This window comes from Hyperolius riggenbachi, chromosome 1, assembly GCF_040937935.1.
Source record: "Hyperolius riggenbachi isolate aHypRig1 chromosome 1, aHypRig1.pri, whole genome shotgun sequence".
Lineage (NCBI taxonomy): Eukaryota > Metazoa > Chordata > Amphibia > Anura > Hyperoliidae > Hyperolius > Hyperolius riggenbachi.
Genome location: NC_090646.1, coordinates 182,536,109 through 182,552,197, shown reverse-complemented (window position 1 = coordinate 182,552,197; position 16,089 = coordinate 182,536,109). Strand labels below are relative to the sequence as shown.

Genomic DNA, 16,089 nt, shown 5'->3' with positions numbered 1-16,089 from the left:
CTGGAGTTCCTCTTTAATAAGGATTGCCAATAAACTCCTATTACTGTAATTCTGAGTTGATGCAAATATTATACTAATGCTATGTAAATTTATGCAGTTTAAAATTGACCAATCAAATGTAAGATTGTACAATCAAGATTGTAACATTAATTGGCACATTAAAGAGAATCTGTATTGTTAAAATCACACAAAAGTAAACATACCAGTGTGTTAGGGGACATCTCCTATTACCCTCTGTCACAATTTCGCTGCTCCCCGCCGCATTAAAAGTAGTCAAAAACAGTTTTAAAAAGTTTGTTTGTAAACAAACAAAATGGCCACCAAAACAGGAAGTAGGTTGATGTACAGTATGTCCACACATAGAAAATACATCCATACACTATCAGGCTGTATACAGCCTTCCTTTTGAATCTCAAGAGATCATTTGTGTGTTTCTTTCCCCCTGCAGCTCACTAGTTACAAGCTGATTGTTTACTCTTGCAGACAGCTCTGCCCGGTTGTCTGTAATTCTGCAGTATGTGACTCATCAGTATGTGAACAGAGGATTTATCCAGCTTGTAAAAGATGAGAGCAGAGAAAAGTTGGCTAATGTAAATAACACACACACACAGGGGAGTGTGCATAGAGAGGGCATGCATAGCAGATCACACTGAAGAGTTGGCAGCCTTCCAGACACAGGCCGACAAGTCTGACAGGGGAAAGATAAGCTGATTTATTACAGAGATGGTGATAGTATAAAGTGCTGCAGTAAGCCAGAGCACATTATAATAGGTTTAGGAACCTGTAGGATGGTAGAAAACACAATGACATTTTTGTTACAGAGTCCCTTTAAAGCGGTAGGATCAGCCATACTATTCCAGGGAAAAAAAACACATATATAAGTAGATAAATACTTGAGCTACTTGCATAACACGTGTATTATACTGTCCACGTTTTGATTTCAGTGAATGTTATATAGTAAATGACAAGAATTCTGTTCCTGGTGGGGGCCATGTCTTTTGCCCACAGTAAAGGCTAACTCGTGATGTCATTTCTGCCCTTTACTTTTTTTCTTGTCTCCTCCAATCGCCGAGTCACCTCAGCCTTGCTTGTAAACACAAGTGATTAGGGGATCAGGTTTCAGATAAGCAGCAGGCAGGGAAATAATGGGAAGAGGAGCAATATATTATAGATAAAAAGAACCCCCAGCATGCAATTCTTTGGCACCGACTACTAAAGAGCCAGGTATATGATAACTCCAAATCATAACAGCAGAAAAAGTTTTGAATGCAGGATTAGCATCTTTATCACTTAATACACTCAGACCAGTTGCTGTTGAAATTTGATTTTTATGGTGACGATACCGCTTTAAAGAGGAGCTGTCAGCCATACTATCTCAGAAAAAAACACATATATAAGTAGGTAAATACTTGCTCTACTTACATAACATATGTATTGCACTGTCCATGTTTTGATTTTAGTGGTTTTTCTACAGTAAAAAAAAAAAAAAGAGGTTTCATCCAATCAGGCTGCATTAGTTAAAGAGAATCTGTACTCTGAAATTCTTACAATAAAAAGCATACCATTCTATTCATTATGTGCTCCTGGTCCCCTCTGTGCTGTTTCTGCCACTCCCTGCTGCAATCCTGGCTTGTAATTGCCAGTTTTAGGCAGTGTTTACAAACAAACTAACCAGCTTCTAATAGGCTCAGCTAAGCAGAGTGTGTTAGTCACACAGAGCCTGCAGGGGGTGTGTACAGCTTCTAGCTAATCACAAGCAGCCCTGCACATTCCAGTCTGACTGCCTCAGCCTGACTGTGCCGACTATAGAGAGAAGATTAGATCATATAACAGAGATAACACAGCTACTGTGCAATTAGGAAAAGCTGCAGTAAGCCAGACCACATTAGAAAAGGCATAGGAACTTATAGCATAGAAGAAATAAAGATAAACAATTTGTTACAGAGTCTCTTTAAGTCTGGAGGGAAGTACAGAAGCAAAAAAAGGAAAACCCAGCATGCCCTGCAACTTCCTTTTTGTGTACCAAATTTTGTGTGTACCAAATAAGAGTCAGGTAAACTGGGGAATGATAATTTATCAACAAGAAAAGTAATAGTGATTTTAACTTTTGGATTGCCTGGTTAGCATCCTTATTACTTGTTTACCAGATAAAAATAAATAATTGATTTTTGATTTTATGCCCGACAGTTACACTTTAACCACTTAACATCTCAGTCGTTTTCAGCTTATGCATCCGAGCAATGTTCACCTCCCATTCATTAGCCTATAACTTTATCACTACTTATCACAATGAACTGATCTATATCTTGTTTTTTCCGCCACCAATTAGGCTTTCTTTGGGGGGTACATTTTGCTAAGAGCCACTTTACTGTAAATGCATTTTAACAGGAAGAATAAGAAAAAAAATGAAAAAATTCATTATTTGTCAGTTTTTGGCCATTATAGTTTTAAAATAATACATGCCTCCATAATTAAAACCCACGTATTGTTATTGCCCATTTGTCACGGTTATTTCACCATTTAAATTATGTCCCTATCACAATGTATCGCGACAATATTTTATTTGGAAATAAAAGAGCATTTTTTCCGTTTTGCATACATCACTATTTACAAGCTTATAAAAAAAAATAGAGAGAAATATTTCATCTTTACCTAGATATTTAAAAAGTTTAGACCCTTAGGTAAATATTTATGTGTTGTTTTTTTTTTTTATAGTAATGTTTTTTTTGTATTTTTTTTATTAAACATTTTATGTGGGCATTTTTGGGAGGGTGGGATATAAAAGTGTTTTATTTGGGGAAATATTGGTGTATTGTAATGTTTTTGGGCATTTACTTGTAGTTTTACTTTTTGGTCACAAGATGGCAATCTCGATTTTTTTTACATGACGTCACTCTAAGCGTACAATGTACGCTTAGAGGGACACAGCTTCAGAAAGAGCGAAGCTTCCGAGAGAAGCTGTCGCTTTTTCAGCGGGGGAGAGGAATCAATGATCGGGCTCCCTAGCCCGATACATTGATTCCGTGGCTACCGACTCCGCGGCCGGGAGTGTGCGTGCACGCGCGCGATTGGCCGCGGGAGCGCGCGGGAGCGCGCCTGTCCTCCTTGACGTTTTTATACGTCAAGGAGGACAAAGTGGTTAAGGGTGCCCATCAATAATACAATCTTGATTGTAAAACCTAACCACATGTATGTGGTAGAAGGGTAAACTGGGTGAATAAACATTAAATGTATGATTTATGTAGTCACTCATATTACATAGGAGTGGTAAGATTGTACAATCAAGACTGTATTATTAATAAAGAAGAGGCACAACTTCATTTCATGAGCCCACCGAGCACTTACGAGTTCTGACTATCATTAGGAGAGAGAATGTTCATCTATAGCAACTATGATAAGCTGCACAATAGATTGTCTGGTTGCCTCTTATTAGGACAAACACACTATGGGCCATATGCAATTCACTTTTACTTCTGAGTTTTCTCCTAGGTGATATTTTCACACTGCCATAAAATGCCTTTTAAAGAGACACTGAAGCGGAAAAAAAATTAAGATATAATGAATTGTATGTGCAGTATGGATAATTACTAGAACATTAGTAGCAAAGAAAATATTCTCATATTTTTATTTTCAGTTATATAGTGTTTTTTTTTATAGTGATAGAGAACTTTTGATCTGTTCTCTGCAGAGAAAAATAAAATACAATGGGCCATATGCAATTCACTTTTTCACTTGATTTTTCTCCCAGGAGATAATTTTTTATCTTTGATTTAAAATAACTTTTCAGCACTTTTTCAGCTAAAAAAAAAAAAAGTACCAAAAAGTAGATGAGAAGGCTCTATCAAAATTATTTTGAGTATTTTCTTGCTTTCTGGTGGCTTAAAATGCATTTTACTGACAAATTTAAAAATATAACTTAGGAGAAAACTCAGGTGAAAAATTGAATTGCATATGGCCCAATGAGTGACAGTTGAGATAAAAAGCTTCAGAAGACAGTCATGGATTTTGAAAGTCATGGAGCTCAATGGCTCTTTTGCATAGATAACAACTGGAATTTCTTAACTCTTCCTGTACTGGAAACAATATTAGACTTATGTCTCTGCCCCTAATGTTTTATTTCTTAGCTGTACTACACATACACATTATTATATCATGATTTTTTTTCGCTTCACTGTCTCTATAAACTGCAAGCAAGAAAAATCTCAAAATAATTTTGACAGTACTTTTTCACCAATTTTTGATCATTTTTAAATTGTAAAATGATGAAAAGCGATTTTAAAGAGATGATTAAAATTATCTCCTAGGAGATAACAGAGATAAAGTTAAATGCATATGGGCCTGTGGCCATATCCAACTTTTCCTCCTATGTTTTCTACTAGGAGATCATTTTCATCTTGTGTTTAAAATAACTTTTCAGCACTTGGCAATTGAAAAAGTACCAAAAAGTAGACAAAATAGTACTGTCAAAATTATTCTGAGTATTTTCTTGCTGATGGTTTAGGAGAAAACTCTGAAGTAAAAGTATGTGTGGCATCACACTTGTAATTTGTGATGCACATTTTCCCTTCTCTATTGCCTTGTCATCCTGTTTTCAAGAGGCACAATGCAACGTGCATAGTGTGAAAGTAGCCTAGGAGTTAAACAAACCTCTGATTGGCCTCTCCAATGACAACAAAGCCACTGACTGGCCAGAGTTTGCCTCTATGTACATCAGAGAAGGCAGTCAGAGGTTTTCACACATTGCATGCTAAAATTGGCAATTTGTGCAGAAATTTCAGTGAAATCAAGTTAATCACAATTGGGCATGATTCACAAAGCTTTGTCACCTGTTTTATTAATAATAATAATAATAATCTGAACATTTGTATAGCGCTTTTCTCCTTTCGGACTCAATGCGCTCAAGAGCTGCAGCCACTGGGACGCGCTCAGGAGGCCAACCTGCAGTGTTAGGAAGTCTTGCCTTGAACTCCTTACTGATAGGTACTTGACCTAGCCAGGATTCGAACCCTGGTCTCGCATGTCAAAGGCAGAGCCCTTAACCAGTACACTATCCAGCCACCAGCTATGCTGCTGTTTTCACGCTATCGTCACACAAAAAAAACAATATAATGAAGGTAAGAAAAATATTGAAATGAAGTAAATCAGGAACAACATACTTTGAGTGATTATTTTGCTTGTAAATGTGCTGAAAGGTTATTTTTATTAATCAGGAGAAAAATAAGTCATTTATGAGAAGTTTTGTAAATAGACCCCATTGACTCTTTGTTGCATATGGTGCTGTCTAACACACATGTTGCCTCCCTAATGTATTGATGTAATTAATGTATTGATGTAATGTATTGATGTAATTAAAATAACTACAATGTGTTCATAATAATGAAGGAAACCTTATCTACTTCTGCTAAGTTACCTATATAAAAGTGTGAGTGTGTGTAAGGAAAACAGAGAAATGCACCCTGCATGTATTTAGAGAGTTTAGCCTGTCTAATTCCCCCTCATCTGTGTCTGCTCACAAGTTGTAATTTGATCTCTCAGCAGTGTCAGCTGACTGCCACGGCAGAGAGGCTAATTTGAAAGCACAGGATGTTAACAATATGTCTGCTTCCATGAAAGCAGGAAGTACACACACTGCAAATGTATTGCAGGATTTGTATCAGCTGTAACAAATAAATCTTTTTTCTGTAAAGGTTATTATGCTGTTGCATATCTTTTAGAGCAGAGGGGAAGTTGTGAGTTCAGGTCCACTTTAAAGAGGAACTGTAACGGTAAAACGTCCCCTGGGGGGTACTCACCTCGGGTGGGGGAAGCCTCAGGATCCTAATGAGGCTTTCCACGCCGTCCTGCGTCCCTCGGGGGGTCTCGCTGTAGCCCTCCGTACAGCCATGATGCAATATTTACCTTCCTGGCTCCTGTGCAGGCGCTCTGATGGCTGTCGGCTCCGAAGTAGGCGGAAATACCCGATCGCCGTCGGGTCCGCTCTACTGCGCAGGCGCAAGTTTCCGGTGCCTGCGCAGTAGAGCGGACCCGACGGAGATCGGGTATTTCCGTCTATTTCCGAGCCGAATGCAGCCACAGCGCCCCCGCTGGAACCAGCAAAGGTAAATATTGAAATTACAGTCGGGCCTGTCGCCGGCTGTTCAGAGGGCTGCAGCGAGACCCCCGTGGGACGCAGGACGGCGTGGGAAGCCTCATTAGGATCCGGAGGCTTCCCCCACCCGAGGTGAGTACCCCCCAGGGGATCTTTTTCAAGTTACAGAGTCTCTTTAAAGAATGAACAGAAGATGACAGATTAACTAGTTACTTTCTGTTGATTTGTTCTGCGTAGGAAGCCCTAAAATGCTATAACAATATCCCCAAAACACAGACAAAACTTTACACACCGAGTACAATTTTGAAAAATAACTTATAAAAATGGGGGATTCACTGATTTTTCTACCTCTATGAGCACAGACTACTAGCTCGCCCCCTCCTGTGGGTGCAGTGAGTAAGATCGCCCCCTCCCTCCAACCACAGCTTCCCAGTAACAGCTGGATGTCTTGGCAGTGTAATACAGTGGTGTACAGTTTTTAGAATGTGGCTGCTGTTCGCTTACAGGAAATATAGTGAAGCATTATTCCACATGTGAAGGCACAGTATGGCATGTTAAACTAACAGCACTTAATCACGTTGTCATCCCCCACAGGTTAATATGCAGGCTTACACAATGAAACTGGACAAGCACTTACCATGATGGAAAAGTCCGACGAAAAGCAAGAGCTTAGGAAGACAGCAAATATTGCAGATGTTTACCTGCATATCGCTTTTGCTTCCTGCTCTCTGATCTTCTTCTGCTCTTACTTTTATGATTCTGCAACTGTTACTCAGAGGAACTTCAACATTTCCTGTTTCCTTACAATTTATCGTGAACTTTCTCATCACTCAGCTAGGGAGATATACTGAAGTGTGCGTTTAGGAAGTGATGTAATTCACTCCAGGCTTGTTGAAACAGCTACAAGCAAAGAAAAAAGGTTTCAGGCTAGCACCTGGATTACCCACTGGTCAGAAGAGCTTGTAGGTTTTCCTTTCTTCCCTTTGTTTTACTTGTAGGTTTGGTAACCTTACATGCCTCACTGCTACTTAATCTGAGTGCATTCTTATCTGTATGTATTTCTAAAGCTTGTTGTAAAGAAAAATCACACCACCCCTTACAACATGTTCAAGCTTTATGACTAGATAGCATGAGTCAGTCAACTTGCAATTCAATGGAAAACTGAAAAGTACAGAATTTATTTGCATATGATAATGGACATGCAGCTATTTTTCAGCATATTTTTCATTTTTTTCAAAAACAGATGACTAAATGGCAGTAGCCCACACTGGCTTTTTTCACATCCATTGGCCCAGCTAGGTGCCACAGGCTAATGGCCAACCGATATCAACAGTAAAAACTGTTCATACAGTTTTCCTTCCTAAACTTTTTTACATTCAATTTTCTATCTTTAATCCATGGTCAGCTGTATACCCAAAAGACTTGTAGACATGGTAGGCCTCTGCCAAAAATCTAGCATGTGTACAGAGGCCCTCGTAATCCCCCCCAAGCATGTCTTAAAGCATTCCACTTTTTGGATTGGACATTGCTCTCCCCTCTGTGATGGTCCTTGTGCACAGCTCCATCAGACCCCCCCTCCCACACACACATATAAAATCAGTATGTCACTAGCCTAAAGGCTGGCAATGCATCTGTACAGCCTCAGCACTGCACTCTTGCCTGAGGTACCAGGTCCCGATTCCCTTGCAGGCAACATGCCTCATGTCGGTACAAGGCTTAATTTCTCAACAGATGTATGCTCACCCCAGGGTACTTTAGTTGTGCTCATAGTTAATACATTACAGTTAAGTTTTCTCAGTCTATCCATTTGCTTGTAAGTAATACAGAAAGATCTCCTAAGCACCATATTTCTTTCTGAGGAAACCAGAAAACGAATGAAGGAGGCACTCAATTGGCGATAATTAAACTTGCGTTTAATGGATAAAGCTGCTCAAGACGAAATGTTTTGGGGTTTCGCCCTTCCTCTGGGGAATAAGCACACAACAGAACACAGCAAACTTATAACATAGTGCATCACACCCGTGGACAATAGACTCCACCCCTATGGTCAGCTGACTTGTGAGGTCACAGTCACAAACACACTAACCCCCCCAGGGTAAGTCCAAATTCTTCAAGGGCACTACACACTAGGTGTCTACCCATAAAACACACCTAGTAAACATGGACATAAAGCAAACATTTTGCAATCAAAAAGATATGCACAATATTACATTAGTATCGCATTCAAAAATATGTATAATATTGCATTCAAAAAAATATGCATAATATTAGTACAGTACAGCCAGCTTATCACGATATTGCAATGACTCACTGCCCAGGGATGCGTTTGCTCCCTCTCTCCACCACCCACCACCGATGACATGGCATCAGAACCTAGAAGGAGGACCTTTCTAGGGAAAGATTAAAGGGGTTCTTTCGCGAATGAGGAAAAAATAAAAAGTGGTTTATGCATAAGCTATTAAACATCCTTCTAAAATAGTGTAAAAAGTTTTTTTTTTTTTTTTTTAAATGAATGGTTTCATCAATACAACATGTAATGTAACACAGTGACGGATGACGGACTGGGAGGCGAATCCATTTGTTAGGGGTGGTTTTTTTCTTTACTTTCTTTCACAACCATAACTCCTGCCTAAGTAGTTTTCAGTGGTATAACCCATTTCTAGCAGGAATCGCTGTTATAGCCCTAACAGCTTAGCTCTGCTGAGCTGCTCAATATGTGTTTACATTGTTGCTAGGCAACCAGAGCCCGTGCAGTGACTCGAATGTGAAAAGAGTCATAAGCTGTTGGGAGAATCAGTCCCATCTACAACATATGATTCTTTGTCAGATTCGATTCAATTTGATTTGATTCATTGATTTGATTCAATCTGACATGTCTGATTCATGATTCGATTCAATTCCTTTGGGTTAGCTGTTCCACTAAGACTATAAAGAGAAATATAAATACAATAGCAGGAGGTACATAAGAACCAAATGAGAAAAACATGCAGTCACATGTAAAACACATGAAAAACAAAAGCAATCTCTGGCCAGATATGCTGCGACTCTGACAAGTAACACAAAACAGAGTGGCGCTTGGACATCCATACCTGCCCTGTATAGTTCACAGTCTTTGCTTTGTCCGCTGTAATGGCCCATACTCACGGGCAACTTTTCTTCACTGTCGCTAGCACACGGTGTGCGCGACAGTTCGGCGACAGCTCGTTGCCACGTCCCTCCGCGTACACACGCGGAAGAGGGATCAGCGGTGCGACGGAAGCTGTCGCCGACGTTCCTCCTCCCCCCGCCGGAAGCTCCGTGTTCTCTATAGAGGTTGCTGTCGCTAGTCCGCATACACACGCGGACTAGCGACAGTTGCGGCGGCAACTGTCACCAGGCGATTGACCGCACCAATCGCCTGGCAACAGCAGCGACGAGCGACGGTTCGGGGTGCGCGCTCCATACTCACGGGCTACCTGTCGCCGCAACACGCGCGCGCCACGTAGTTGCGGCGACAATTGTAGCCCGTGATTATGGGCCATAAGGATCTGGGCATGCAGATCCTCATCAAGACAAGTCGGGAACAGGAGATCACTTGCAAGGAAATAGTGAGATCTGCACAGGCTGGATTTGACGGTTGAAAACATGTTCATTTTACAAGAGTGCAATTTACGTGTATACACTTTAAAAATATGCATACAATTGTGCAATCAGAAACACAGTGCACTGACTAATAACCCTACCTAACTAAACATGTAACATTTACAACAACAAATATGCAAGAACACAGATCACACAATACATACAATGTTTATCCATCTCTAAGTTAGCCAATAAATGGTATCATCCCAATTCAAAACTCCTTGCTTTTACTCATGGCTAACACGGTACAACACTCTAGTGCTTCTACAATACATACACACTGACAATTATGCAGCAGCAAGGATCATGCAATATACAGTAATGTCTTGGTTATCCAAAACAGATGGAGATTGGCTGATGCCAGATAAGTATGTTTTCTGGTTGCTTGAGACTCAATGGCCTCAATTCACTAAGATCATGCTGGAGATAATAAGGCAAGAGAAAACTTACCTCCACACGTGAGAGAGTTATCTTACCTCTTCATTCCTTAAGTTACCTCTCCTGTAGTTAATTTACCTCCTCTGTAGTTAATTTACCTCCTCTGTAGTTATTTTCACATGCAGCTAATTAACAGCCTGTCTTTAACTCTGGAGTTATTTTAAGGATTGGAGAGTTAATTTAAAGACAGAAGAGTTAACTTTAGGCTTGCCTGAGGTAAAATGTTTCCTGAATACTACATGCCTTATCACCATGGTAACAACTCTAGAAGAGTTATTAAAGACAGGAGATAAGTTTAGTGAATTGAGGCCAATGTCAAAAATAGGCTTAGCTAATACAGTACTATACCCCACTCTATATACATACCATGAACTCTGTATTAAAGAACAAGCGACACCCATTCTAACCTAAAAATAAAAAACATATATAAGTAGATCAATACTACTTCTACTTACATAACAGATGTATTGTGCTATCCGCTTAATGATTCCTGTGAATTTTATAAAGGAAAAGCAGAAAATCCTATTCTAGGCAGTGGCCATTTTGCCAAGCTAATGCTGACATCATATCCTCCTTGACTCTTGTTTGTTTTCCCCCCTCCTTTCTCTTGCTCATTGTGTATTCATTAGCTGCCCTCCTCCCAGAGTCTTCAGACACTCCCACTGAGGTGTATACTAACAACTGCACTGTCTTTTTTTCTATTTACACATCCAATCACTGAGCCTTGCTTGTAAACACAAGTAATCAGAGGGTGTTTCTGATAAGCAGCTAGGCAGGGAAATAAATGGAAGAGGAGGAATATATTATAGATAAAAATAACTCCCAGCATTAAACTCTTTGGCACTGTTTGGCACTAAGGCCAGTGCTCCTAAAGTATGAGATAACTACAAAACATAACAGCGGAAAAAGTTTTGCAAGTTTTGAATGCAGGATTAGCATCTTTATCACTTAATACACTCAGACCGCAAGCAATGGGCAGCGCTCACAGGCTGCAAGTGAAGTGAAAGCTCCAGAGATATGTCCAGCTCCTTGGGGCTAAATATACACCTTGAATACAAATCAGATGCAAATTATGTGCTAACACTAATCTAAATTCTAAAATTTGAATGCAAGCTGACACCCCTGAAGGCAGCTATCCTGAAGTATACTTAACCCTCCTGGCGGTATATTAAAAACCGCCAGGGGACAGCGAAGCCGTTTTTTTTTTTTTTTTTTAAATCATGTAGCGAGCCTAGGGCTCGCTACATGATAGCCGCTGCTCAGCGGCATCCCCCCAGCCCACCGATCGCCTCCGGCGATAGGCGATCAGGAAATCCCGTTCAAAGAACGGGATTTCCTGGAGGGCTTCCCCGTCGCCATGGCGACGGGGCGGGATGACGTCACCGACGTCATGGACGTCGTGACGTCTAAGGGAGTCCCGATCCACCCCTTGCCGCTGCCTAGCGCTGATAGGCCAGGCAGCGCAGGGGTCTACGGGGGGGGGCTGTGTTGCGATGCGGATAGCGGCGATCGAGCGCGGGGCGGCGGCGATCAAAGTGCTGACACAGCTAGCAAAGTGCTAGCTGCGTTCAGCAAAAAAAAAAAATTATTCAAATCGGCCCAGCAGGGCCTGAGAAAACCTCCTGCGCGGGGTTACCGCCAGGAAGGTTAAGTTTTGTACAGCAGAAGGAAATGGCAGTGCTTCCAAACAGACGCTGCACCTGAATTGACTACCTGCACAAGTATACAGAGCTCGAAAAACGGGCAGATTACACACCTTGCATTCAAAACAGGTACAGTAAAGGGGGGGGGGGGCGTTAGCTTCAGCATAAGTTGTGCACAAATTATCCCTAATAGACTCTCCTACGGCGGTGACATGCCCCCACAGGAGAGAGACTAACCACTAATCTAGCAGTGAAACATATCAAAAAGTGAAGCATGTTCAAACTGTGAAAATTGTCCCCAAAAAATGGGTTAAAACCTCAAACTAATGTAACAGTGAAGCATATTCAACAGTGAAACATATCCAACAGTGAACCCTAGCTAGTCTAATATTAAACATAATCCTTACCTGGTGCAGCTAGCCATAAATGGTTAACACATTTGTTGAAAAGACAGCAAGCAATGGGCAGCGCTCACAGGCTGCAAGTGAAGTGAAAGCTCCAGAGATATGCTCAGCCCCTTGGGGCTAAATACACACCTTGAATACAAATCAGATGCAAATTATGTGCTAACACTAATCTAAATTCTAAAATTAGAATGCAAGCTGACACCCCTGGAGGCAGCTAGCCTGAAGTTTACTTAAGTTTTGTACAGCAGAAGGAAATGGCAGCGCTTCCAAACAGACACTGCACCTGAATTGACTACCTGCACAAGTATGCAGAGCTCGAATAACGGGCAGATTACTCATCTTGCATTAAAAACACTGTTAGATATGCTTCACTGTTACATTAGTTTGAGGTTTTAACCCTTTTTTTGGACAATTTTTTACTGTTTGAACATGTTTCACTTTTTGATATGTTTCACTGCTAGATTAATGGTTAGTTTCTCTCCTGTGGGGGCACGTCACCGCCGTAGGAGAGTCTATTAGGGATAATTTGTGCACAACTTATGCTGAAGCTAACGCCCCCCTTTACTGTACCTGTTTTGAATGTAAGGTGTGTAATCTGCCCGTTATTCGAGCTCTGCATACCTGTGCAGGTAGTCAATTCAGGTGCAGCGGCTGTTTGGAAGCGCTGCCATTTCCTTCTGCTGTACAATACACTCAGACCATTTGCTGTTGAAATTTGATTTTTATGGTGACAATACCGCTTTAAATTAAAAAAAATATATACAGGGATTGAAAGTATATTAAGTGTACCTAAGATGAATAGGGAAAAAAAACATTCATACATACCTGGGGCTTCCTCCAGCCCCCTCTGGCCTGATCGCTCTCTCTGCGCCGTCCTCCTCCTCCTGGATCTTCCGTAAGGAGTCCCGGTATCTTCCGCTAGCCAGGGCCAGTCGGCACATGCATAGTGCAGATGTGCACATTCCCCTGTCTCACTCCCAAGGCCAGGAGTGGGAATGCTCACCGCGTTCCGCGGAATAAATTTTTCCGTGATTCCGGCTGGAATGGAATTTGGTGGTTCCGTTCCGTCACATCAGAACGGAATCGCCATAGCTCTATAGCGGAAATTCCGCGAAACGATGCGTAATTCCGGTGTAATGCGGATTTTTGTAAGCCAATCACAAGGAAGCCCCTAGAAGAAGCTTAAAGTGAGAACAACGGGATTTCTTCATGAAAATTGGAATTTCTGCACTAATCAGAGGCTTACAAAAACCACCCAAATGGATTTCTGCATGAAAATCGGAATTATTTCAGCACCAATTACAGTCTTAACAAAAACCAATCAATCCTATGTTAGCAAACAGCTCCCTAGCTATCTCACCTATCCCAACCATTTTGTATAGGTCCCATAGCCTACGCGACACGTGCTGCTGCGCCAAAACCACTGCCATGGAACCACTGCCAGGTCCCATAGCCTACGCGACACCTGCGGCGCCAAAACCACCGCCATGGGACCACCGCCAGGTCCCAAAGCTTACGCGACCCCTCCTGCGGTGCCAAAACCACCGCCATGGGACCACCGCCAGGTCCCAAAGCTTACGTGACACCTCCTGCGGCGCCAAAACCACCGCCATGGGACCACCGCCAGGTCCCAAAGCTTACGCGACACCTCCTGCAGCGCCACAACCACCGTCATGGGACCACCGCCAGGTCCCAAAGCTTACGTGACACCTCCTCCGGTGCTAAAACCACCGCCATGGGACCACCGCCAGGTCCCAAAGCTTACGTGACACCTCCTGCGGTGCCAAAACCACCACCATGGGACCACTGCAAGGTCCCAAAGCTTACATGACACCTCCTGCGGTGCCAAAACCACCGCCATGGGACCACCGCCAGGTCCCAAAGCTTACGCGACACCTCCTGCGGCACCAAAACCACCGCCATGGGACCACCGCCAGGTCCCAAAGCTTACGTGACACCTCCTGTGGCGCCAAAGCCACCGCCATGGGACCACCGCCAGGTCCCATGGCATAAGCGATGCCTCCTGCGGTGCCAAAACGACCGCCATGGGACCACCGCAAGATTCCATGGCTTAAGCGACACCTCCTGCAGTGCCAAAACGACCACCATGGGACCACCGCTAGGTCCTATGGCTTAAGCGACACCTCCTGCAGTGCCAAAACGACCGCCATGGGACCACCGCTAGGTCTAATGGCGTAAGCGACACCTCCTGCTGCAAAAATAAATAAATTAATTTAAAAAAAAAATTATCGCAAAATTCCGCGGAAATGTAATGGCAACGGAATTTAGCGCTGGCGGAATTCTGCAATTCCGGCGGAATAGAATTTGCTCTTTCCGATCATCCCTAGCCAGGAGAGTTCTGCGCCTGTGCAGTAGTACTTCATAGGCGCAGAAATCTCCCTGTGATGGGGGCGGGGCAGGCATGTGCAGCCAGGCTACGCATGCGCAGTAAGCCCCGTCTCGGCAAGATACCGGGAGCCATTACAGAAGATCCACGAGGCGGAGGACGGCGGCGAGGGAGCAATCAGGCCAGAGGGGGCTGGAGGAAGCCCCAGGTGTGTATATATATTTTTTTTCTATTCATCTAAGGTTCCCTTTAACCTTGGGGGAGCCATGGAACCCAATCTTTAAGCACAGCAGAGGACATAAACAGCCCAATAAGTTGGCCTTTAACACAGTGAGTACTGACGTTGATTTGTGCTGGTTGGTTGAGACTGCTCGTTAGTTGAGTTCCGGATAACCAGGACTATACTGTATATTTACAGAAACATATCAACAAAATCAGCATACAGAAGAATGGTCAGACAAGACAAAATCAATAATTAGAAAATCAGGACTAATACAGGCGATGAGCAAGAGAGTAGTCAGACAAAACAGGAAATTGATACCAGGAGATCAATGCAACGAACAGGCAAGGAACTAGGTACAAGGGTAGGTGACCAGAACACAAATCCTACTAGGACAAAATGGTCTAGCGATGTTCCTTTACCAGAAGCAGCTTTAAATACTGCACAATGATCAATTGATAGTTCAGAAAAGTATCCTGAGCTCCATCTTCAGTTGATCTGCAGAGATCTGAAATCTGATCTGCAGAGATCAGATCTGCAGCTGAGCTGCAGAGTTTCAGTACAAGTGGAGACACCTTCTGGAGGACAGCGGAAGTCCATATAATGTCCTCAACGCTGCCACTAACATGAGTTTAAAACCTATAACAACTATGCGCTGCCTCACAGTCCGCTATACTTAACAGAGGGCTGTCAAGTCCCACAGATTCAAAAAGTTCGTAAGTCTTCTTCAATCCTTGAAACCGAAGAACCTCATGCACAAAAAAGGGGGAAAGAGAGAACAAAAAACTTAATCGCATAGGCTGCCAGAGCAAATAACAGTCCTACACCAACTATGGCCCGTGCACAGTTCTATTGAGTATCACCAGTCGCCGTGCAAACCACCACCCGTGGTGATTGCTCTCACCTTGTACTCTGGCTGCCCAGACCAACAGACAGCTAAAACAGCATATGATTCCAATCGATCACACTCTCGTCTCCTTTGATTATGTTCCAATCCACATACAGATCACTCAGTAAAAATTAGAAAAAAGAGGAAAAATCATTGCGCAGGCTGCACTGCTGGTATGGTAAGGGAACAAACCCACTGCCAGGATATGTCACCGTGCTTGTTTGAGAGGGTCACCAACACCACACTGTGTCACCCCCCACCTGCCGGGATTGTGCTCACCTGATAAAACGACTGCCCAGGTCACAGACAGCTCAATAGCATATGTGCACAACCCAGCGTTCCTCTGGTGATTCCACCTTCCCACTTGCCAGCCAGAAATGAATGCAGCCCACTGCAACTAAAAAGCTTCCATAGCATAAAACCTTTTAATCAATCA

At 42.6% G+C, this 16,089-nt stretch overlaps 1 protein-coding gene across 2 annotated transcripts in view; it reads right to left on the bottom strand.

The window, feature by feature from the left end:
- The window catches only part of TMEM154 (transmembrane protein 154), a 52,489-nt gene extending 41,935 nt beyond the window's left edge, over nt 1-10,554 (bottom strand). Inside the window, exons 1-2 of one of the 2 annotated variants that reach the window (XM_068278978.1) lie at nt 10,514-10,554; nt 6,726-6,988 (exon numbers count right to left, since the gene is read on the bottom strand). In XM_068278978.1, the coding sequence (XP_068135079.1) occupies nt 6,726-6,915 (190 nt within the window). In that variant the 5' untranslated portion in view covers nt 6,916-6,988; nt 10,514-10,554. Of the gene's footprint in view, nt 1-6,725; nt 7,241-10,513 lie in introns of those variants that run through there. The other variant, XM_068278985.1, reaches the window with a different exon arrangement.
- Nucleotides 10,555-16,089: the final 5,535 nt, after the last annotated feature.